At 35.9% G+C, this 24414-nt stretch overlaps 1 protein-coding gene and 1 long non-coding RNA gene across 2 annotated transcripts in view; one reads left to right on the top strand and one right to left on the bottom strand.

Annotated features, from left to right (window-relative positions):
- LOC308630869 overlaps positions 1-24414 on the top strand; it is a 113797-nt gene that overhangs the window by 55908 nt on the left and 33475 nt on the right. The window lies entirely within an intron of this gene.
- LOC308631033 (non-histone chromosomal protein HMG-17) lies at positions 13689-14814 on the bottom strand. Its single transcript, XM_081261889.1, has one exon. The coding sequence runs from the start codon at positions 14777-14779 to the stop codon at positions 14507-14509; it is 273 nt and encodes a 90-aa protein (XP_081118015.1). The 5' UTR covers positions 14780-14814; the 3' UTR covers positions 13689-14506.

The following is a 24414-nucleotide window of genomic DNA, read 5'->3' as shown; positions in this document are numbered from 1 at the left end:
AGCAGGAGTGTCCATACTCATATCAAATAAAATATATTTCAAGCCAAAGTTAATCAAAAGGGGTAAAGAGGGTCACTACATACTGCTCAAGGGAACCATACACCAACAAGACATAACAATCATAAATATATATGCCCCAAACAATGGTGCAGCTATGTTCGTCTAGCAAACTCTTCTCAAGTTCAAGAGTCTAATAGACCACCATACAATAATCATGGGAGACTTCAACACACCTCTCTCACCACTAGACAGATCTTCCAAACAAAAGTTGAATAAGGAAACTATAGAACTCAATAACACAATAACCTAGACTTAATCGACATATATAGAATATACCACCCAACATCAAGCAGTTACACTTTTTTCTCAGCAGCACATGGATCCTTCTCAAAAATAGATCATATATTATGTCACAGGGCAACTCTTAGACAATATAAAGGATAGAGATAATACCATGCATCTTATCTGATCATAATGGAATGAAACTGAAAATGAACGATAAAAGAAGGAAGGAAAAATCATGCATCACCTGGAGAATGAACAATAGGTTACTGAATGATCAATGGGTTATAGAAGACATCAAGGAGGAAATTAAAAAATTCTTGGAGGGGAGGGGAGGTGATGGGGGTTAGTAGAGGATGGGAAAGGCAGCAGAATACAACAGACACTAGTATGGCAATATGTAAATCAATGGAAGTGTAACTGATGTGATTCTGCAATATGTATACGGGGTAAAAATGGGAGTTCATAACCCACTTGAATCAAAGTGTGAAATATGATATATCAAGAACTATGTAATGTTTTGAACAACCAACAATAAAAAGAAAAAAATATTTAAAAAAGAGAAATTACCTTTATCAGTCACAGTGTTTAACTCAGTTGTGTGATGTGAACAATAGAATAATAATATGCATCTAATTTAATTCTGCTTTGTGAGATGCCATCTTTCCCTAAACTCACTGTTTTTATTTTAATTGAATACTCTATGCCAATAGAATTATTCTGTACCAATGGATTAAAAAGGTATTTTTCAGCATGGATTGCTCTCAGCCTTTTTCTTTTCTCCACCTCCATGTGTATATATAGCATTTTTTCCTTATAAATAGGTGCCATTTATCATCGCTGTTTATTGTGGAAACATGGCTCTCCCCATCACTTTTTCCACATTGCTCTTGCTGCTACCTGGTTGCATTCTAGAATTTTATCTGTCAAAGCATAGGAAGAAGACAAGGGTGAAGACAAGGTCATGAGTCTGGTTCTTCATTTATCTTAGAGAACAGTGGTCTTATGCAGTTGAAGGGTGGCTGCCCATTAAGTTTGGGTTGGTACCAATTTTAGAATGCTTGAGTCAGGGAGAAGACAGCAAGGGACTGTCTTACCTTAATTCATGCTGCCTGAGTTCATGAAGCAAAGCCTCAATCCATCATCAGGCCAGCTTCTCAGTCTATCTCCCTCAGAGTTAGGGCAGAAACTATCAGAGTTTGGCAATAGACTATCCCATGGTCTTCATTATAAGTGTTAATTATGGAGTTTAAGTGGGGAAACATGTTCCAGGTGCTAGTAGGCAGATGTCTTTGTCTATTGAAAGCTATGGGAATTCATTTTTAAAAAGTTTTAGATCTAAACATTTTTCATAATTGAAAGTTTGTGTACGTAGCTGGTAGATCTCAATATGCCACAAGAGCAGCTTGTGGCAGTGTTTAAATGCTAAAATCAGAACTGCAGTCTGTGAACACCCCCCACTCCACAGATGGTTTCCCACTTACTTCATGACATTTGCATAAATAACCAAATAATTTCCACATAGTATAACTTTGATCAGGATGAGAATGAGCCTTATCAGATGCATTTGAGAAGGGGAGTCCCTTTTCAGATTGGCATCAGAAATCAAAAGCCAGAGGAGATGAGAGGAAATAGAGAAAGGTTCAGGCCCAGAGTAGAAGCTTAGGTCAAGTGTAGCCATCTTTCAGTGGCTCTTGTTAGCAGAGACAGGGGACTGATTAAGAAACCAGGATTTTCTGCAAACATGAACACAGGACTCCAGTTTGTTGTGTTTCATTTCATTAGGATCCAGTTTTCTGCACAGAGGGAATGAAGAGAGAATGTGTATTGGTTTTAGATTTCAGGAGTCTAGATTTTCTCTTAATCATCACAAGCCCTAAAGCTTGCTTCTTGCTGCACCGAGTATCATAAAACATACATAAATTTCACACAGTATAAATATTTTTCAAATATTGGCATATGGCTTACTATGGCACTGTGTAAAAAATTTTAAAATCAAACCATCAACAGAAACAAGGAGTTGACATTATTGCTTTATAATGAGGTTTTGAAACTACTAACTTAATCATTAAGTGGTTCATGAGCATAAAGCAGTTGGAAAATATAAAATGCTATGAAAATTCTTGAGAAGAAGTACAATGAGGTCAGATGGCACCTTTTAAGTACATCATAAAGAAAGTGAACAAAGGCGGTTTGGAATTTTTCCCTTTTTATAAGGTAAGCCTGGAAATTCTTGACATATTGCCTTGTCACTAGAGATCCTCATCTTCTGCCTTTTGTTGCCTTTCCACCCAACCTTGACTTTCTAGGAGCTACTGAACAGCTGTAGCTGCCAGCCCTCATGATCTCAGTAGGGCCCCTGCCCATCACCCCAGGGGTGAAGGCTTCTACATAGTTCTGTCTTGAGGTTTGAAGGCTTCCCTACCACACACATCCAGGGCAAAAGCACCCTCTTCTGCTGCTTGTTCCCTCCAGTCAGGATGTTATTTGCAAATCCTTTTTGGTCACACAGAATTCCTAGCCATGACCTTTGGTTTGTATCTTCGTATCCTTGCACTTGATTAGCATTCACCCAAGTGTGAATGTCTTGTGCTGTCTGCCTCACAATCCCCTGAGGCACTGGTGAAAATGAAGATGCCTAGTGTTCACCCCAGACCCAGTGAGCAGCACTTCTGGCAGGGACCATCATCCTCAGTTGTCCCAAGGATTCTTTCTTAGCAGGACCACAGCAGGATGTGGTGAGTTATCTCTAGCCCATGCTTCCAGGGATTATTAGGGTCTCCATGTGTGAACTCCTCTCAAGCATTCCTAGGGAAATTTGTATGTTTTAAAATCCTAACTCTTAAGAAAAATTAGTCAAAAAAAATTGGAAAGTGGAAAAAAAGTATTCTAATTCTCTTGGAGGAATTGAAATTTAAAAATCAACATAGACATACTGTTGATTAGGAGGAATCCATTAATGACAAACAGAAAGCAGAAAAAAAATGACAAGAAGAGTGGAAAGTTAAGGTCTATCTGTCAGGAACCAGAACAAATATGTATGGGAGAGAAGTAGACACAATCCCATCAGTGTTTCTGGTCACTATGGCCATACTATGAACATGTGCTTGTGGGCCTATCTACTGCCAACAGTAAGTTCATCTTGCAGACAAAACAACTATTCATAAATTTATCTATATAGTATACTTTAATCTTATGAATGGTCTTCTAAGGAATGAATGGCAACTTTTAGAAACAAAAAAATTCCTTAAGTTGGTAATTTGTCACATGATTCTGTGTAGTGCTGTGAATTTTGCTTGGAGATTTAAATGTTGCAGAATGTGAATGTTGCTAAACCACGTTTGCTGACTTTTTCTGTTATTTTCACATTTGTTATAAATTGCAATTCAATGAAAATCCTAAGAATTTTTTTTTTTTGTTAACAAAAGAAATTATTTCAGGTTTAACAATATGTAGCCTAACATTTAATTTGAAGGTACTCTTGTATTTACTCTTAAAACTTTAACCAGTGTCAATATAAAATGAAATCAATGTTTACATGTATTATATTTCAAATATTTCACTTAAAATGATATATATCTTTTTTTGTGTGTTAATGTTCCCTTTTAAAATATTTTCTATTGTCTAATATCTGTTATAGATCTTTTTATGATATTAAATATATTTGTGTCACAATAAATGGGAGATAATAATGACCACTGTATGATTATTTTTAACAAGTTATCTTTAAAACTTTTAGCATAACCCTATTACATGAAAATGATTTATTATTAATTTTTCATTATATATTCTTGTGTCTACTTAATTTTATACTTTTTTTTAGTATTTTTGTTTTTAGTTGTAGATGGACACAATACCTTTATTTTATTTGTTTCTTTATATGTTCCAGGGATCAAACCAAGTGCTTCACGTATGCTAGGCAAGTGTTCTACCACTGAGCCACAACTCTGGCCCCAATGTTATATTTTTATTTATTTATTTATTTATTTATTTATTTGAGAGAGAGAGAGAGAGAGAGAGAGAGAGAGAGAATATGAATCTTTTTTTTTTTTTTCCCGGAGATATACACAACACGATGCCTTTTTTTTTTTTTTTTTTATGTAGTGCTGAGAATAGAACCTGGGGTCCCACCCGCCCTAGGCGAGCACTCTACCGCTGAGCCGCAATTCCAGCCCTGTTATACTTTTTTTAATGTGTAAAAAAAAATTTATGGAAAACCAGAATAAATTGTGATTTAAAAAAAAAATCCTGAAAAATTCAATCTCATGTCCTAAAACTCTATAGATTAGTACATGTCCAGAATGCAAAAAGAGTAGATGCTATTTTATTTTCAATATGCTTTCAGGTAGATGTTAGCAAAAAGTAAATAGTTCTAAAGAGCTTACTGCTTGTTAGACTATTCTAGGTGCTTTATGTATATAAAGTTACATATCATTATCAATTTTTGATGGAGAAACCAAGGAAGAAGGATTAAGTAACTTACCCATGGTCATTTTGTTATATATATCGATGTACAAAACCATGGTTCATTTATTTAACTGCTATATAATATTTCATCATATAATCTCAGCATCAGGGATCTAGTGCCTGTGAATGGACTTCTGTTTTTAGTTTTCCACTTTAGGAATGCTGTAAGGAGCATTCTTATATAGATCTCCCATGAGATACATAGGTGCACAAGTGGTATCATTACTTCTGGTTTACAAGACACAAGGTTTTCAACATTTTAGCACTAGGTTTTACCAAGCCATTTCCCTAAAATCAAACCATATTATGCTCTCCTGTGCGGTGCTAGAATATTCTTATATTCCCATTTTTTTTCCCCCAACAATACTTGATGTGGCCCGGATTTCTTTTCTTTTTTTCTTTTCATCTTTGCTTGTCTGATGAAATGGTCTCTATTTACTGGTACACCATTATCCTTATTTTAAAATCAATAATATCAAGGCTTAACAAAATTTCTTAATTTGTTCAAAGTGATAGAGACCTACTAGAGATTTATGGAACATAGAAAAGTAAAGTTGGATCAATGAAATACATTTCTCCCCCTTTTGATAATTCTTTCTATGCTTAACTTTCCAGTTGTATCTGGGCATTTATGAGAAGAAAATTGAATCTGACTTCTGAAAACTTCTAATCCCATGTATACTCTTGAGAGTGTGTAATGGTATCATTAAAAAAACAATAGTGCTGGGGTAGGTAAGAGTTGGATGGTACATCTGATTTTACCAGTAGAAAATTGGAGCAGTGAGCAAATCTACCTGGTACTTAGGTTTGTCATCTATAAAAGGAGTTGGACCAGACAATTTTATTTCTCTTTTCTCAAATTAAATTTTGTGTTTTCTTCCAAGTTATAAGACAGATAAAAGCTGAGAAAGTTTTGTTGAAAGGTGACAGAGGCCTGCTTAGTTTCTCTCTTCCCCTGTCATTTATGCCACCTCTGTGGAAATTCCCAGGGCTCTAGGAAATAATTTAAAAACCACTGGGCAAAATGGCCTCTGAGACCTATTTCCTGTAATAATGGTCAGGAAAATGGACTTATGTATTCTCAAAACTGCTCCAATGTTGTCAAAAACAAATGCTCCCTCTTTTGTGACTACCTTGATGACCTTGAGAGACCATGAGTCAAATTTCATCCTTTAAACACAAGACATACTTTAATGAAATGGATAATGCCAGTATTTGTCCCCATTACAAGTTTTTATATGTAAACTGGTAAAAGTCTTGGGGCAAATGTTCTAGAGTAAGTGACCAATGAGGGAGGCATTTTATACATGAGAAATTGTACTCTGTATTTACTTTTTGCTTCTACTTACTTCTTTATCCAAATGGTTATAGTTGCAATAACTAACCTCAAAATGTATTAGATGGAATTTCAGAAACAATTTTAGTATCATATATGATTTTGGGTTTCTGGTCTTTTTGTACATATTACTTTAAATGTCTCCTCCTCCAACTTTTTATTAAGAAAGAAAGCCAAAATGAATTCAAGGAAGCCAATTAGAATATATTTTCCTTCCTTTTGCCAATTTTCTTTCAGCTTATGCTATCTTTTCTTCTGAGAATAAATCAGTTTACATTTTGCATAGAGAGATCTTTTGCATTTTTAATATTCAATTCCCAGAAAAATACTCCTTGATGCAGTGGAAAGCTTATAGTAATTAGTCCCTTCGATTTGATAAACATATTCATGCGATTAAACCTTGTGATCACCACACAGACACACATATTTATTAACTGGTATCTGAAGTATTATAGAGCCAAAAAAGGTACACGTGGAAATGATGGAAAAAAATTAATCAGGGATTTAAGACAAAGCAAGATGATGAATAATTTATTGCCTTTAGATAATTTTATTTCTTTATTTATTCATTGCTTTATTTTTAAATTCCTGAAAGCATGAAAAATTAAGCTTCTCAACTATTTCCCTCTGCTAAGGGAAAGTAAGTAACTAAAGCCATTAATATCACATTACTTTACAAAAATTGGATCTCACTGGAAGTGCTTGCATTTTTTAGACCAAAGATTGAAAATTTATTCAATAAGGATGATAAACTCAGATTGGGCCATTGATACAGACTGGTGAACTGTAATGCTTTCTGTGTTAATTAGGAAACAAAAGACGATAAATAATGAGAAATTGCAAGAATTGCTCTTCTCAGAAATTTAGATATTTTTCAATTGCGTCTTCACTGTGTCAAAGGTGAACCTCATACAACACAAACAAGTAAGAACAGAGAGACAGAAGTAAACAACTCATTGAATGGGGAAGGGATTTAAAGAAGAAAGTGAATTTGTTACTTCATAAGAGTGTGAAAGTAGAGAGAACACTATTGAAGCTCGAACATCATAATGGAAAGATGAGTTGGGGATTCCAAGTATCAGAGAAACTTTTTGCTTGAGTATATTTTCATCCTCTTCTTGTCTTGGATAATTGAAAGAGTTGAATCATTCTATTTCTGTCCTAGGCTTTTCCTATAGTTTATTAAAGATATTATTTTATAATAGAAAATTTTTAACAACATAAACATTGAACAATTGGGGATTAATAAAAATATTTTATAATTCAATCATATGCAAGAATGTACCCATTAAAATTACATCCCGAGAGCTACTAAGAATTATTTTTTTAAAGTGATATTAAATAATATAAGAAATGCTCATAACAAATGTTATAAGAAATGTTATGTGAAAAAAAGTAGAGTATAGTCTGGAGTGTTTGCAATTTTACAAGAAAAAGATATTATATGCTTAAGAAAAGGACAGGTAGAAAATAAATGACAATTCATTTTCTAATCAGTGACTATAAACATTATAAAAATATATAAGCAGTTTCCTTTGGTCATTATTTTATTCTATTTTAAGTTTCCTTGCATAATGATTTCTTTTTTTTCTAAATTCTTTGTCTCATAGTACATACAATGTCAGATAGCTAGTATATTCTTGCTAATTATTTAATAAATGTGGAAGTATATTTTTATGAATTTAAAACACCTGAAGTTCATATAAGGAAAAACATGATTAATTGTTTGGTTTCATACTGGGTTGTTTTAATGAGAGATTTATGAATTTTGTATGGACTAGTGCTTAAGAAGGCAGACTTTGGAATTCAAATGCCTGGTTCAGAACAAATGTGAGGCCTAGAACATAATATCTCAGCCTCTCTGTTAGGATTCAATTTGTTATGGGCATATTGAAAGAACTATATGAGATGCGTCTTATAAAGATAGTTAACACATTCATTTCCTGACACATTGGAAATGTTTAATATACAAGCTATGCTTTTATTATTATGAAAACAGAAATTATAATCTTAAAACAATGTATTTCAGATAGTTTAAACCAGAAGAAGCCTATAGATCACAAGACCCAATGATTTTAATAAGAAACTTTAAGGGATTCGATTATAACCCCAACTATTTTAAGACTTGACACATAGTGATTACTCTGTTGTAAGGATTAGGGAGGCTGTATAAAGCAGTAGGTGCATCTAATACAATTTATATAAATGTTTTCATCTCTATCTTCATCTATCAATCTACCTACCAGTCTGTATAGATATCTAGAGTGATGTTGACACCAGTTATTTTGGACTGGTCAGATTTTAAGTGATTAATTGCTTTATTTTTCATACTTTCTAGTAATTGTTGAATATTTATGAATATGTGTTATTTTAATAATAACTATAAAGGTATTATTTTAAAAATTGAAGAATAAAAATATGGCAATCTATCCTCTGTTACAATAATTATAAATCCATTTAGTGGAAACAGAATTATCAAAATCTTACTGTATTTATAACTGATAGGCAAAGAAGTGATGGAATTTAATGTAACTATTATCTCATCATAATACAGACTAGAAGTAGAATAAATTTATCAGAGAATTTATAATTAGGAGAGATGTGGCTTTCATGCATTTTAAAAGTTTCATTTTGCAAAAGAAGAGGAATATGTCTTATGTTCTGGAGACTTTGAGCAAATGTTTTAATTGAATAAGATTTTATAAAGTCAATGACAAAAAGAAATTCACATTGGAAAAAATGATTTGAAAATATTTCTGTTATTTCTAACAAAATATTTTTTAATACAAATGAGAAAGAACCATCTCATAACTAATGACTAACAGGAAAACTTTGTACAACAAAACCCCAAATAGTGAACCCCTTTATAAGCTCAGAGATATTAACAATTCCAGCTGTTCACTGTAGTGGATACTGTGGTGCACTACAGAGACCCGCCCCCAGGACTGCAGTGCACAGGCCCCCAGGTGCTCAATAGGAAAGGTCACAAAAAGTCATGCCCCTTCCTGGGGGTAATCAAGTATCTCTCAGGCTCCCTTCTCATCACAAAAGGTTGTCCCCCTTGGTAATATTAAATGATACACATAGAACCCTATTGATTTATCTTTCTGGTGGTCCTAGGGCTAAAAATTCAGGTCCATGTACATGCTAAGTACATGTTCTCCTACCAAACTACACCCCAGCCCCCTATTTCTTTATTGAATATTTTAAGTAACACCTAGATATTATCCACTAGAAAAAAAATAAGTAATATCTGTATACATACTACCTTCCACTATTATCTGGATATTTTTAGTTACATTATTCCTTGAGCTCCTCCAATTGTTACTTTAGAACTATGTATACTTAAATCTCTTGGTTTTTGAGCTATTAATTATAAGCAGTGTCGATTTGTATAAAGTTGGGAAATTTGCAAACTTACTTTCTCCACCTTTCTTCTTCCCTGCTTCTGCTCAGCTAGTCCATTGACTTTATGGATGAGATGTGCATAAGTAAAAGTGCACGTGTGTGTGTGTTCGTGTGTGTTGCTCACATGTGCACAAGTATACATGTTTGAGAGGGAGAGAAAGATTCATTATTCTAGACTTTCATTATATGTCCATAGGTTGATTATAAAAATTAAAATAACAAACTGTACATAATACATTATGATTATATAAGTTTTATTCATTATTGGACTACACCAAGATGCTGACTACAGAGAGGAAATATAGAGCTTGTCACTCAACCTGTGCCATCGAAAGGATAACCTTCTCAGTACTAAGATCAAATAGATTCTTTTTCTCAACCGTCATCAGCTTCACATTTGATGACTTTCTTATAGAGCTTTTTGTCCCCTCTTCTTAAGAGTTTCTAAATGCATTTTTATGGCACTCTCATTTAGCTTTTCCACATTCTTTGAGCAATGCAATTGAACCATTCTTCCCAGTAAGTGATGCCTTACTGCTGTGATCCTAGGACACTGTCTCATTGCACCCATGGCTTGTTTCCAGTATTTGATCTCATCTCTCTTTTTTCTATTTCTTTTTTTATTTTACTAGAATAAAACTTTAAGTGCCACGTCTAGAAAAGATTTTGGAGGATGGATTTTCTGCGTCCTCACAGGTCTGAAAATGTAATTATCTTGTCAATACATTCATTTGATAGTTTGGCTAGTCATAAAATTATAAGTTCAAATCACTTTCACTCAGACATAGGGAGGCATGAATTTATTTCCTTTTAGGATTTGACATTACTAATGTCCATGTTGACACTTGTCTTGTTCTTTTTCTTTTACTATCAGATATTTGCCCCTTTCTACAGTCTTTTAGAGCTTTCTTTTTGAAACTTAAAGTTCAGAGATTTCACTAGAAAATGGCTCAGTGTGAATCTTTTGTCATTCACTCTTTTCAACACTGGTGACTTCTCAATATGAGAATGTATGTCTTTTTGTTAGGGAAACCTTTTCTTATGCATCTCCTTCTTTTAATTCTTTCTCAATTCTCCTTATGGAATGCCTAGTGGACAGATGTTGTGCCTTCTGGATCTAGCTTCTGCCTGCTTTAATTTTTCTCTGCTTTATCATTTTGTCTTTTAAGCTTTAAATTCAGAGTGATTTATTTTTTGTGTTATCTTTCAGATGTCTAACTTGGTTGTCGGCCATATCCAAAGATTCAATCTTGTAGTGAATTTTATTTTTTGATAATTAGATGTATAGTTTCCAGGAATCCTTTTTTATTCTTAGATCACACTTTTTTTTGGAAAATGGTAAATTATGCTTATTTTATGTATGCAAGTTTCACTCTATTAATATCTTTGGTGATAGTTACAATTTAATTAGAATAAAAAATTATTTTCAATGATTTGTATCAGTTCTGTTTCCTCTGCCATTATTTAGTTTGTCCACTTTGATCATTATTTTTCCTACATTTGCTTTAACCAAATGTTTGGCAAGAACAGTAGATTAATTTCTACACATACTGTGAAGAAATTTCTTCTTCTTCTTCTTCTTTTTTTTTTTTTTAACTAAAAAGACTTATTCCTTGAATGGAAGTTGTGGTAGATTTTAAATGGCTGGAAATCTTTGGTACTTTCTGCCTCTAGAGGCAGGGGTCTATGCTCTGCCCCTTGATGCTGGATAAGCTCTGTTACTGCTTGACTGATAAAATCCTGAGAAAGTAATTAATTGCACCAAGTTCTGTGTCCAGACCAGAAGAAATAGCACTTTCTACCTGTACTGCCTGTCTCTTAAAATACTAGCTCATAGAATCCACCTGCCATGTAGAGGGAAAGCCCAATCAACCCTGTGGAGGAATCTATATAAAGAAGAAATAGACCCCAGTCTGAAAGCCATGGTCTAGGTATTAGCCGGAAGCCAGCAGCAACTGGACCATTTGTATGAATGAGTCATCTTGAAAGCAGACACCCGTCCAGCCCCATTTGAACTTCCCACTAGTGCCTTGTGGAGCACACACGAGTGCTTCCATCAATTCTGCAAAATGACTAATTTATAAGAAGAAGGAATGCAATCTTGCATTTTGTTGTTTTAAGTCACTGAGTTTGGGGGTCATTTGTTATACAGCAATAGGTGACTGGAACAGAGGCTAACTATAAGATCTGTTCTTTCTCTTTCCTATTCTTTTCCTTCAGACAGAAACCTGAGGTATGTGGGTAAAGAGCAGCAAAGCAACAATGAGGCCCTGGAAACATTACACCAATTAAATAAAGCTAGACACTATATAATTCCATTTACATTAATTTTTTAAGTCCAGAAACCTCTTCTATAATGATAGAAGCCAGACTAATAGTTACCTGGGAATAATGATAGCAATGTTTTCAATCTTGATTGAGATGGTGGCTATATATATATATATATATATATATATATATATATATATATATATATTTGTCAAAACTCATCAAAAGGTTTCCTTAAAATAAGAGCATTTAATTGGCTATAAATCAGTAAAGACTGATTTTAAAAATAATATATGATTACCTTTCTCCTTCACTAAATATTTCAGTGGCTCCATGTTGCTTAAGCATTTAAAGTATATCCATATTCCTTCCTCTGGGATTCCAAACTCTTCATGATCTGGAAAACACATTCTCCATGGCTTTCCCAGATTCATCCATGTCTACATTCACCCACCACATGCTCACCACTCTCAACATGCGTGCTCCTTCCAAGATTCCAGGACTTGATGCTTCACATTTTTCCTTACGAAAGACTTGCCTACCATTGTTGCTTAATTTTCAGAATTCTATGTATTTTTTAAAGCTAAAGTCTATAAACACTCTGAATTTCAGAGTATGGTTTGCCTTTCTCTTTGTGAAGTACCATGGTGAGTGCTTCTTCCATTCTCCTGGAATGCAGTTTAGTAAGCCTTGCATAACAATTATGTGTGTGTGTGTGTGTGTGTGTGTGTGTGTGTGTGTGTTTCTCCTCCATCAGATCTAAGTTCCTAAAGAAGAATTTTCTTATTCAACTTAGAACTCCAACAGTTCTTTATACACGATAAGTGGTTCATCAATAATTTAACATATCTAGTTCTGTTTTAGGTCTGACTGCCAGTTATGACTGCATTCATTTTTCCTTTGTGCAACAATGTTTTTTCCTAACATTACAAATCATCTTTACTTTCATGTTGGTATATAAGACTCTTAACCACTCTTCTTAGAAGTCCTACTTTGCTGGCATTCACCTTTGATTCTAAGAATCTTCAAACCTAAAACCATCTCTTCCTCTGCTATATGTTTGCTGGTTTTTCTTCTTTGGTAACTTTGGGACTTCCTTGCCTTGTGCCCATCTGCCCAACATGTTAACACCAGCACTATTTATGCTACTTCTGCCTTATTCCATTAATTATCCCTATATTTTCTCCAGCCACTTCTGTGTTCTAGAAATCCATGGAATCTCTCATCTACAGGCTTTCTTCTTTCCTATTTTGTTGATGTTATCATTTCATATTTAACAACCTTTATTTAATGTTATTTTGGTGGAAATGAACATATGGTTTCAATCTAATATCTTTAATAGAAAACTCCATTATATTATTCTAAGCATTTCATTACAAATAATATTCTAAGTATCCCAATCCAATGCAATTATACATTATGTTCCATTTGTTATTTTTGGTTAAAGTCACTTCTCTCTTTGGGACTTTACTTCCTCATCTGTAAAATAATTGGATTGGACAGCATAAATTTTAAAATATTTCAGTTTTTAACAATGTTAGCACAGGGAGGTTCAAACAGATAAAGACGTATTTTTCCACTACCAAGAGTTTTTTATTTGCATATACCTACAACAAAATGACATTACTGGGCTTAGAGAAGAATGACATGGTTTGAAGTGAGTGATATGATCTAGCACCCATCACCATGAGCAGTTTTTGAGTGCGAGGGAGGACATTCTCCCATAAGCCCTTATGTTCATTTGCCCATTTGCACAGAGACCTGATCTTCCTGCAAGAAGCAAAAAAAAAAAAAAAAAAAAAAAAAGGTTAAAGAATGGAATCAATCTCTTGTAATTACAAAATGTTCCAACATGTACTGTAACAACTCTAACATGTATCTGTAGTTTTTTTTTTGTTTTTTTTTTTGTTTTTTTTTTTTTCCCAAGCCAAACTGTATCCAGCTTTATTAAAGATACTTTTCATAAACAATCATGGTATTTCAGGCAGGACATGGGCAGACAATCGTTAACAGTATACAACAACTTTCAAACTCCCTTCTTGAATGGACTACCAAAATCAGAAAGCCACTATAAAACCCAATGAAGTCTTCATTTGATGCTCTGAATAGGGAAAGTTTAGAGTGAGGGTTGACATTTCACATTTAGCATGTTGTTTAACAACTTTTCACAAGCCGACCCTGACTTTCAGGAAATGAAAGGAAAATGGCAAAAATTATTAATCTGAAGATCCACAATCTAGAAAAGGAACTGCTGCTCTTCTGAGGGACACTATTCTCAATGACGTCACTGGAAAGTCCAGATTGCCCCACACACTGGTAAAACCAACTGTTGGGAATATCAGGTCCCAACAGGTTTAGGGGAGTTAAGTCTATGCCGATGGCAGAGAGGGACAGGAGGACATACAGATGAGTTTGAGTTTTTCCATACCACAAGGCATTTGTGCCAAGGTGGCTATGTGTGCCAACATCAGGGAATCCCTTCCTCTTAGGAACAAAGAGGAAGTCTCTCAAAACTAGAAGGGAAAGGTGTCTTCCCCCACAGCAATCCAGCTTTGGAGACATTCTACTAGTGACATATGCTCCTCCCCCCCCCCCAAACAACAATGAAGTGTTCTGTGTGCTAACAACATAGCTTAAAAAAAAAAAAGTAAAACAAAATTCTGCATTTTTATAAAACTTGATAAAAAATAGTATTTCAAACTGTACAGTCACCAGAAGTACACAGTTATCAAAAACGCACACACTTCACTTGGCATCTCCAGCACCTTCAGCTTTCTGTGCCTGGTCTGTTTTGGCATCTCCATTTTCTGCAGGGTTATTCCCATCCTTGCCAGTGTCAGCTTTTCCCTTTTTCCCTTTGGGTACCTTCTCTCCCTTCTTTGCAGGGGCCTTTTTAGGCTTGGGCTCTGGCTTTGGAGGAGCAGGTTTGGCAGACAACCTTGCAGATCTTCTCTGTGGTTCGTCTTTCACCTTGGCTTTATCTCCTTTAGCATCCCCTTCAGCCTTTCTCTTGGGCATGGTGGCGACGCGGCGGGACGCAGGCGCTGGACGCGGGGATGCAGCGGCGCGCGGCTTTGGTCGGTCCGGGGGTCGTTCTCGCCTCCTCTTCTTCACACTGCTCCTATCTGTAGTTTTTTTAAAAATGATCTTTTGATCTTTATGGTGTGCAAAATGAAGAGACTCTTTTAGATTATTATTTATTGACATGCTTTATAAGTAAGCACAAATGGTAACACATAAAAATCTCACACCCTGAACACTGTGTCCCATGTTACTTATCAGTAATTAGAACATTTGCTCACATATCTTCCCCAGATTTCCAAAGGCATGTGCCACTATAACAGGAGTGAGAGTCCCAGGGCTGTGCTCATGCTCATGGGAGGTCACATCCTGATCCTGACAGAGTGAAGTATAGTTTTCTTTTGGTGGAATGTTCTAGAAACTTTAGATATGTACTTAAAAATGTTAGTTATTTTTCATTTAACTAATTAATGAAGCCTAAGCACCCATACTTCAAAAATCTAGGGCTGATAGTATTGAAAATAGTATAATTTTCAGCATAACTTAAGGATGGGGGACATCAAGGAGGAAGGAGGAAGAAGGACAGGCACTAAGCACAGTCATGCACTGCATACAGTGTTGCAGTTAATGACGGATAGCATATTCAATGGTGGTCCCTTTTGATTATAATGGGGCCAAAAATTACCTATTGCCTAGTGAATTGGCCCTTGTGACTCCATAGCACAATGTATCACTCATGTGTGTATGGTGATGCTGATATAAACACACCTACTAGACTGCCAGTCATTGACAATGATGATAAAAGACTAGGCTCCTAGTTTTTGTATTTGTAACATTGCACGTTTTATCATCATATTGGTGTACTCCTTCTACTTATTAAAAAATAAGTTTATTGTAAAACAGTATGCTGGTTTAAGCTAGCAGCAGCCTCATACAACTCTGGTTTACTGCATCTGTGGATGCATCTATTGATTGCATCATTTTTTCTTGTGCTTGATTTGATCATATTTGATCAAATGTGGTAGGCTATACTATCTAGATTCGTGTAACTATGATGTTTGCACCATGATGTAATTGCCTAATGAGGTATTTCTCACAATGTGTCCCTGTTATTAAGTGATGCATGCCTGGATGTATTACAATTAAAGGATGAATTTGGGCTCTTTTTGACCTATAAGGAAAGGATCATTCTGCAAGAGAATATGACCATCCTGATGCCTGCATTTCAAAGTCAGGAAACAGAAGGAAAACCAGGGGTATTGAGAATGCTGAGAGAGCACCCTAGGGACAGGAGTTGCTTGCTAAGGAAGTACACCTAACTCAGTATTAATATTAATGCTCTGGTTAGACAGAAACAAGATCACATTCCTACACCTTCAGATTCCCCCAGGGTGCATTTTAGTTTGCTTTTCGTTCACCATAGAGACTTGTGTTATCAATTTAATATGTAAACAATTTCATTGTTGTTCAGGACCCCTTCTTGGAAGGGAATGTTTGCCAGTTCCCTTTAGGAAAAAAAGGTACCTTAAGACAGGATTTATTTTTCGTTTTCTTCTTCAAAATGACACAAGAAACTTAAATACTGACAATGTCAAAAAGAAGCCATCAAACACATGCACATACATAATTCATTGAGTGTACAGTCCTGACATGAAACACATGCATTCTGAAAACTCATTCTTACAACTGGAGTTGCAATGAGAATAAAAATAGTGCAACAGGCATCTGAAGTTCCAGGCAAATGCTGCTTTGAACCCAGTGAGGTGAAACCAGCAACTGCCATCCTCAATATCATTCCATCTAGAATCCCTTAGTTTTCTCATGAACATTCAGCGAAGTAACAATACATTCTCTAAATGACTCAAATATTTTTTTCTGTTCTGGGGAGGTCTGATGGGGTATATGCAGCAAGAGATGACTCCTTTATCTTCGAAAACTACAAAGGGTGATTTTTGAGCCTAACATTGCACAGTTTTCAATTTCAAAATGCACTTTTAAATATGTCTTTCTCAAACTTCAGCAGTGTAGTTTCTTGAGTGGTTCCCAGAACACACAGGGTTCATTTGTGAATGTCCTTGTGAGATCCACCTGAGTTTTCAGAAGCAGAGATGCTTCCTAGTGATTGTCAAGAAACTGAAGGAAACCCTGTGTTATTAGGGTGATGTCCTCCATACTGCTGTTTATCAATAGTTTATAAGCCATACAATCAGCTCCAATGACCTCTACATTAAACAAGGCAAGTTAGTCCACCCCACAGGTGGATAGAAAGGGGTTGATGTGAGGATAACTAATAGCAATGAGCAAGCAGAGTCAACTCAAGGCTTAAACAGTCATTGCCTTTCCATATAAGAGGTAGTGGTGTTGTTTCCAAACACCTTCTCAACAGCTTCTTTGCCTTTTTTATTTCCACCTTGACTGCACATGCCCTGATGGATTTCATGGGAGTTGATGGCGTAATTTCTAAAAGAGGCTTGCAAGTCAAGATGTAGGGAGACTCAAAGCTTCATGGGAAATCTGCTGTTAGAGGGATGGGATAATTATGTGGGCATGCTTTCTTTCCAAATTTATCATTGCCTAGAGAGCTTACTGAATTGATTTTATGCATGAGTGCTTTATTTGTTTCATAGGAGCTGCAGCACCAGGCTTCCAGAGCAAATAGCATTAAGTCTGGAAAAGGATTGGGTCACTAGCACTTTGTCATCAAGGATCATTGGACACAGATCCTGTGCAATCTTTCAAGTGTTTATTAAGTGATAAATATCAAAGTATATTGGTGTGCACATGCAAAGGAGTGGTGTTTGAAAGCTATTAGTGAAGTGACATTCCATTTAAAGCAAGATACAAGTTCAGCAGTTTTTTCCCTGGTTCACTTTGGGTCACCTCTGATTTTGGGTCATTCTCTTCTATTTTTCACTCTATGGCATTGAATGGGAAAATAATCTTGGCCTGACTTTTCTTCTTGGAGTTTTTTCCCATGGTCTAGGCTTTGTGACCTACTTCTTTAAAGAAAAGTCAGGAGAGAGTGGGGTGTGAGGGAGAGTTACAGGTGCTTGTGAATGATATAACTTACCCATACAGTAATTTTAGAAATGAAAACCATCTATATATTATGTGCAACACATATTATTATCCCTTCATGGGGTGGTTAGTGGTAGATTTAGGTTACTTGGGTTTGGTTCCCAGACTTACAACATTGTGCAGGTTAATCAATGTCTGGTTTTCATTTCACAGTTCTACATTATTTTTGTTTTATTGATGGGGGAAGTTCAGGCACAGATAATTTAATAGTTTTTCTGAGTCCACACATTTAATAAGTGGTAAAACTGAGGTTTGAACCCAGACCGTTAGCTTCCAAATGCATGAATTTTACACTACCATCTACTGACTTCTATTTATGTAAGCTCTTAGAACACTTAGCATATACTTACTATATAGATATTAGTGCATAAAGGTTGCTATTTTTGTTTTTTCTATTATTAATATTATTCAAAAATATCTGTAAAGTGCCATTATGTGTCACTCTGCTAGATGTTCAGAGTATGAAGTCAACCAGAGCTGACAATAACCGCCACAGAGATGATGATTTGTTTAATCAGTTTTTTTTGCTTCTGTGACCAAAAGACCTGACGAGAACAATTAGAGGAGGAAAAGTTTATTGAGCTCACAGTTTCAGAGGTCTCAGTTCATAGATGACCTACTCCATAGCTCTGGGCCCAAGGTGAGTCAGAACATTACAGCAGAAGAGTACCAGGGAGGAAGGCAGCTCAGGACATGGCAATCAGGAAGCAGAGAGAGCTCTGCTCATCAGGGACAAAATATAAACCCCAAAGACACATCTCAAGGGACTCACCTCCTTCAGCCACACCCTTCCTGCCTTCAGTTACCAGCCAGGTAATCTCTATTAGTGGATTAATCCACCTCTTGGGTTATAACTCTCATCATCTAATAATTTTACCTTCTTTCCTTGTTTCACACATGAGCTTTTGGGGAATACCTCATACCTAAATGATAAGAATGACAGATTGGCAGAGAGTGACACTCAACAGTGGGATAAATTAGTGTCTTATCATAAGCTAGGATAATGTACAGGGAAGATTCATGGAACTCTAATAGTATATAACAGGGGAATCTGACCGAGATTAAGGGAAGAGGCAAAGCTTCCCCCAAGAAGTGCTGTTTGAATTGAGATTGAAGAATGAGTACACTTAACTAGATACAGTGAGTGAATGGGGGAACGAAGTGGTGTTTGGGGGAAGGTTTGCCAAGCAGAAGGAAAAACAAGCTGTAGCAGAGCTCCTTTGGGAAAACTAAAGGTGGTAGGTGTGTTTCCAGTGCTATGGTTGCAGGAGATGGAGGTATAGAATGGGGCAGGAGAAATTGTCTGGGAACAGATTTTGCAGAACAATACAGGGAAGGTTCAAGTTGGATTTTTCTTATCCATAGTGGGAAGTACTGCAGGGTTTTAAAGCAAGAACTACCAGGACAGTCTTCATCTGCACCGTGGAAAGATCATTCTGGCAATATGTTATGCATGCATTCCTTCCCTAACCTCTGCAGTCCTCAAAATATGAGACTATTCAGAAAGATACTGTGGGAAACTCAATTTCCCTCATCCTTTTCTAATCAAAACATTTTAAAAAGCTACATCAACTCATTCCTGGGGTGCACAAATATCCTTGATACAAAATTCTCTCCTGCCTTCTAGTGAACTTAAGCATGTGAGTTATAACTTGCTAACTCTAAATGTTATATTCATATCATGACACTGCCATGATATTGCTGCCTTTCTTAGATGGTTTTCTTCCTCTTGCAAAATAAAATTTGTAAATGTTATTTAATGTGGTTCATTTCCCTAATTTCTATACTTACTATTCTTTGCTTTCCTAATTTTTCTCATTGAGTCCACTATAATTCTTATTCTTTTATCCAAAACAAATACTTCTTAAATGACCACTCTTAGTGCATAACAGATTATGCACTGAGTATTCAGTGGTGAAGAGCACACACAGTTCCTGTGTTTGTGGAGCTTATGGGTTAGGTCTGGTGCTCGTACACCTCAAAGTTCAACACTTGGGAGCTATGCAGTGTTTTCCCAGCAAACTTAGCACAATTCCAGATTTCAAACTTCAGAGCTTTCTTGGATGATCCTCTCTTTTTGCTGTGTGCTCTCTGTCCTATTTACCTCTGCTCACAAATTCTCCCAATTGAGACATTTGGCAGAAGCTTGCTTACATTCCTCTTCTTTCTATTTTCAGATCTACCATCGTGGTTACAGTTTGTTCCTTTGCACTTGAATTACTGTTTTAATATCCTAACTGGTCCCACGGATCTGAAGTCACACTCTTCTCTAGTCCTTGCCACATCCTTGATGTCAGATTCATTTTCTTAAAGTACATCCTGAGCATGTGACCCTCCTCATCGTTCCTTGGCACCCACATTGCCACTGAAGGAAATTCAGCTCTTCAGTTGACACTGGAGCCCCAAACTTTTGGTCCAGGTCTTTCCCCTTCCAGCATCCTGGAATTATTTTACTGTTGTTCTCCATGCACACTCACGATTTCTTACTTTTGGGTCTTTTGTTATTATGTTTCCCTTCATCTATAATATCTTCCTGGTATATGCCATCTGTGAAATTCCATCCTTCAAGACCCATCTAGAATACCATGCACTTCATTAAGCTGTTCTTGAGTTTCCCAATAAGACATCATCTCTTTCTCTGTTAGCTTGTAAGGAGATAAATACTGTTTTTAAAAAGCTTTTAGTTAGATGTTCATTTTTACAGCTATTTGTTAATATATTTTTCAGGTACATTTAAAAGTATAAAGTATTTCTCATGTCTGGACTCAATTACTTTCTGTCTTATAACCCCGTAAACTGAAAGTTTATCCATTTTTTTTCACATTAAAAAGTTTTGTTGAATACTTGCTCTGTCGGGCAATTATGCCTTTGCATGAACAAAAATGTACAGTCCTTGAGTCCATATAGCAAACACATGTAAAGAGAAATGGCCTCCATCATGGCTTGGCAGAAACTTTACTATTTATTTATTTATATTTAAAGAGTTTCATTTTTAATTGATGTATAGTAGTTGCACATATTTATGGAGTTCAGTGTGATGTTTTGATACATGTTTACATAGTGTAATGCTTACATCAGGGTATTTAGTATATCGTATCATCTTAAACATTTATTATTTCCTGTGGCAAGTAAATTCAATATCCCTTCTTCTAGTTATTTTGAAATATATTCTTGTTACCTGTAGTCATCCTACAGGGCGATAGAACACCAGAACTACTTCATCTTATTTAACTGGACTTTGGTACCCAGTGATCAATCTCTTCTCATTTCTTTTTCTTTCTTCTCAGCTTATGGTAATTATTCTTCTGCTTTCTTCTTCTATGATATTAACTATTTTATTTTAGATTACATAAATGAGAGATATCATGTGGTATTTGTCTTTCTGTGCCTGGCATATTTTACTTAATGTTGGCTAGCTTTTTCCATGTTGTGGAAAATTTCAGGATTTATTCTTTTTAATGATTGAGTGGTATTCCATTGCTATGTATCCCATATACAAGCATACATGTCATATTTTCTTTTCATTCATCTGTTGATGGACACGTAGGCAATATTTTAGACTCTCGTGAATAGTGCTATAATAAACATGGGAGGGAGTGCAACTAGTCTCTTCAACATAGTGATTTCATTTCCTTTGAACAAATACTAGAAATTTTAATAACTAGAACTTGGACAGGCACTTACTAAGGAGCAGAATTATTGCTTGCATATATTAAGTTACATGTGTCTGGGTACAGGTGTGACCAGCTCAGAGTCCAAGCTCCTCTCAGGTATTAAGTAGCTCACTATGTGCCTTAGCTGCACCTGCAGGAGGGGACCAAGAGAGAGATGCTAGTTGTTTGTATCTTTGTCCTTTATATTTATTTTTCCTGCTTCTTTACTGCTTTAGGAGCAAACCAAAATAAAAATCTCCTTTAAACGGTATCCAAATGGTCATCCTCACCCAGATATTTATCTGATTAGGAACATTAGGACCCTAATTTTGAACAAGACTCACAAAGGTGGTGAGAAGGCTTTGGAGCTCAACATGACTGTAAGCTTCTTTACCTTACTTCATTATGGAGTTCCTCCAGGTGCTGCAGGGCCTTCCCCACTTCACACTTTTTAGATTAGTAGAGGGAAGGCAGGCTGGTCTTATAACCTCGTTCTCTGAGCACATTTCTCCATATGTAGAAAACCCCAAGGACCTCCCTTCTCTTTCAGGGGAACAATGATTCATTCTCTTTAGTTTTCACCAGGAGGGATTTTCCATTAACACTCCTGCTCTGTGCACCATCTCTTCCTCCTCCTCACAGAAATGGACTGAGTTATGTAGGTGATGGGCTGATGGGTTGATTGGAGATGTTAATTTATCACAAGTCTGTGCAAGGTGGATTTAGTACTATGTGAATAAAACGTTAGGCCCCTCATTTGCACAGAGCATCTCTAAGGCCCTGGCTAGAGACTCTTCAAAGAGTGTTTAAGATTAGTTGCTGCAATGAAATACTTAAAATGCCCTAAAATCTTACAGGTAATATATCAATGAAACCTGATAGAGGTTCTCCCAAACTCAGCAATAACCCTGCAGGCACTTTTCCTGAATTCTCAATAATAATAAAAAAATTTGTGTGTGCTAAAAGGGAAGATTGAATTATCATTTCTTTCTCTGCAGAAAATACTAGAATTTTTTCCCCATACAAAAAAGGTAATCAAACATATTTTGTTAAAAACAAATGTTGGAAAAGAGTAATAAAGAGTTGTTCTAGTCAATTGATTAATGAGAGTATTATGTTATTTGGTGGTTTATGATAGCTCCTAGCATTAAAAATTTAGTATTTGGTGTGATTCTTCACATTCTATTTTTTTAGAGTTTTTTTTTATTGGTTGTTCAAAACATTACAAAGCTCTTGACATATCATATTTCATACATTAGAATCAAGTTGGTTATGAACTCCCAATTTTACCCCATATACAGATTGCAGAATCGCATCGGTTACACATCCACATTTTTACATAATGCCCTATTAGTAACTGTTGTATTCTGCTACCTTTCCTATCCTCTACTATCCCCCCTCCCCTCCCCTCCCATCTTCTCTCTCTACCCCATCTACTGTAATTCATTTCTCTCCTTGTTTATTTTCCCGTTCCCCTCACAACCTCTTATGTGTAATTTTGTATAACAATGAGGGTCTCCCTCCATTACCATGCAATTTCCCTTTTCTCTCCCTTTCCCTCCCAGCTAATGTATCTGTTTGATGTTGATCTTTTCTTCCTGCTCTTCCTCCCTGCTCTGTTCTTAGTTGTTCTCATTATATCAAAGAAGACATTTGGTATTTGTTTTTTAGGGATTGGCTAGCTTCACTAAGCATAATCTGCTCTAGTGCCATCCATTTCCCTGCAAATTCCATGATTTTGTCATTTTTTAGTGCTGCATAATATTCCATGGTGTATAAATGCCACATTTTTTTATCCATTCATCTATTGAAGGGCATCTGGGTTGGTTCCACAGTCTAGCAATTGTGAATTATGCTGCTATGAACATCAATGTGGCAGTATCCCTGTAGTACGCTCTTTTAAGGTCTTCAGGGAATAGTCCGAGAAGGGCAATAGCTGGGTCGAATGGTGGTTCCATTCCCAGCGATTCCTCACATTCTAAATGGGCATTTTCTTTGGTACCTAGGTTTCCATTCTTTTTTTCGTAAGAAATTTCTTGAAATTGTATAGACTTCAAGCTCCTCCAAGCCTGGATCCACCCTGGCCTTCTGCCCTCTTTGCTCTAGAGCAGTGAGTGGTGATGGCCATTGTTTCTGCCTTATAGATCCAGATGTCCCCTCGTCCCCTCGGTGGTCTATTCCCAGCACTAGATCAGTAGCTGTCAAACTTCAGATTGCATCAGATTACCTGTAGGGGCCGTTCTGCTGTTCTCCTTTCTGATTCAGTATGTCCGAGTGGGACCTGCTTTTTCATGTCTAACAAGATGCCAGGTAATGCTGAGGTTACTGCTTCCAGGACCACATTTTGAGAACCAATGCTCTAAGCCAGTGATTCTGTTTGGGCTGAAGAGTGGAGACACACAAGGAGCTTCATACAATATGATGCCTGGGGCAATTCCTTATTTTTCTGACTTAATTGGACATGGGGTATTTTACAAAGTCTCCAAGTGATGTGAATGTGCAGCCAAGGTTGAGAAACAGTGGCCTAGACTGTGACAGAAGTCAGCCTATTTATGTAGCAAATCTAAGCTATACCCTTCAATATGGCATTTTCTATAATAAGGATGACTTTTTTTTACATTTTTAGTATTATTCCAATAAGTATCTTTGTATTTCAATGATGGTAACTAACCCTTGAAATCTGTTAAGAAACATTTGTGATATTGATTTTTACCTATAATGACATAATATGCAACAATTTTACATATTATTACATTGCTTTTGTTTCTCTGTGTTTTCAAAATACAATAGGTATTTGGAAAATCAAAAATTTACATCTTGAGGTGACTTTTTGGGTCATGAAACAATTGATTAAATGTTAGGCATAATATAAGGGCTCAATGATTTCACATATATTCTTTA

This window comes from Spermophilus citellus (assembly GCF_964194105.1).
Source record: "Spermophilus citellus genome assembly, chromosome: 11".
Taxonomy (NCBI): Eukaryota; Metazoa; Chordata; class Mammalia; order Rodentia; family Sciuridae; genus Spermophilus; species Spermophilus citellus.
This window is presented reverse-complemented; position numbering and strand designations above follow the sequence as displayed.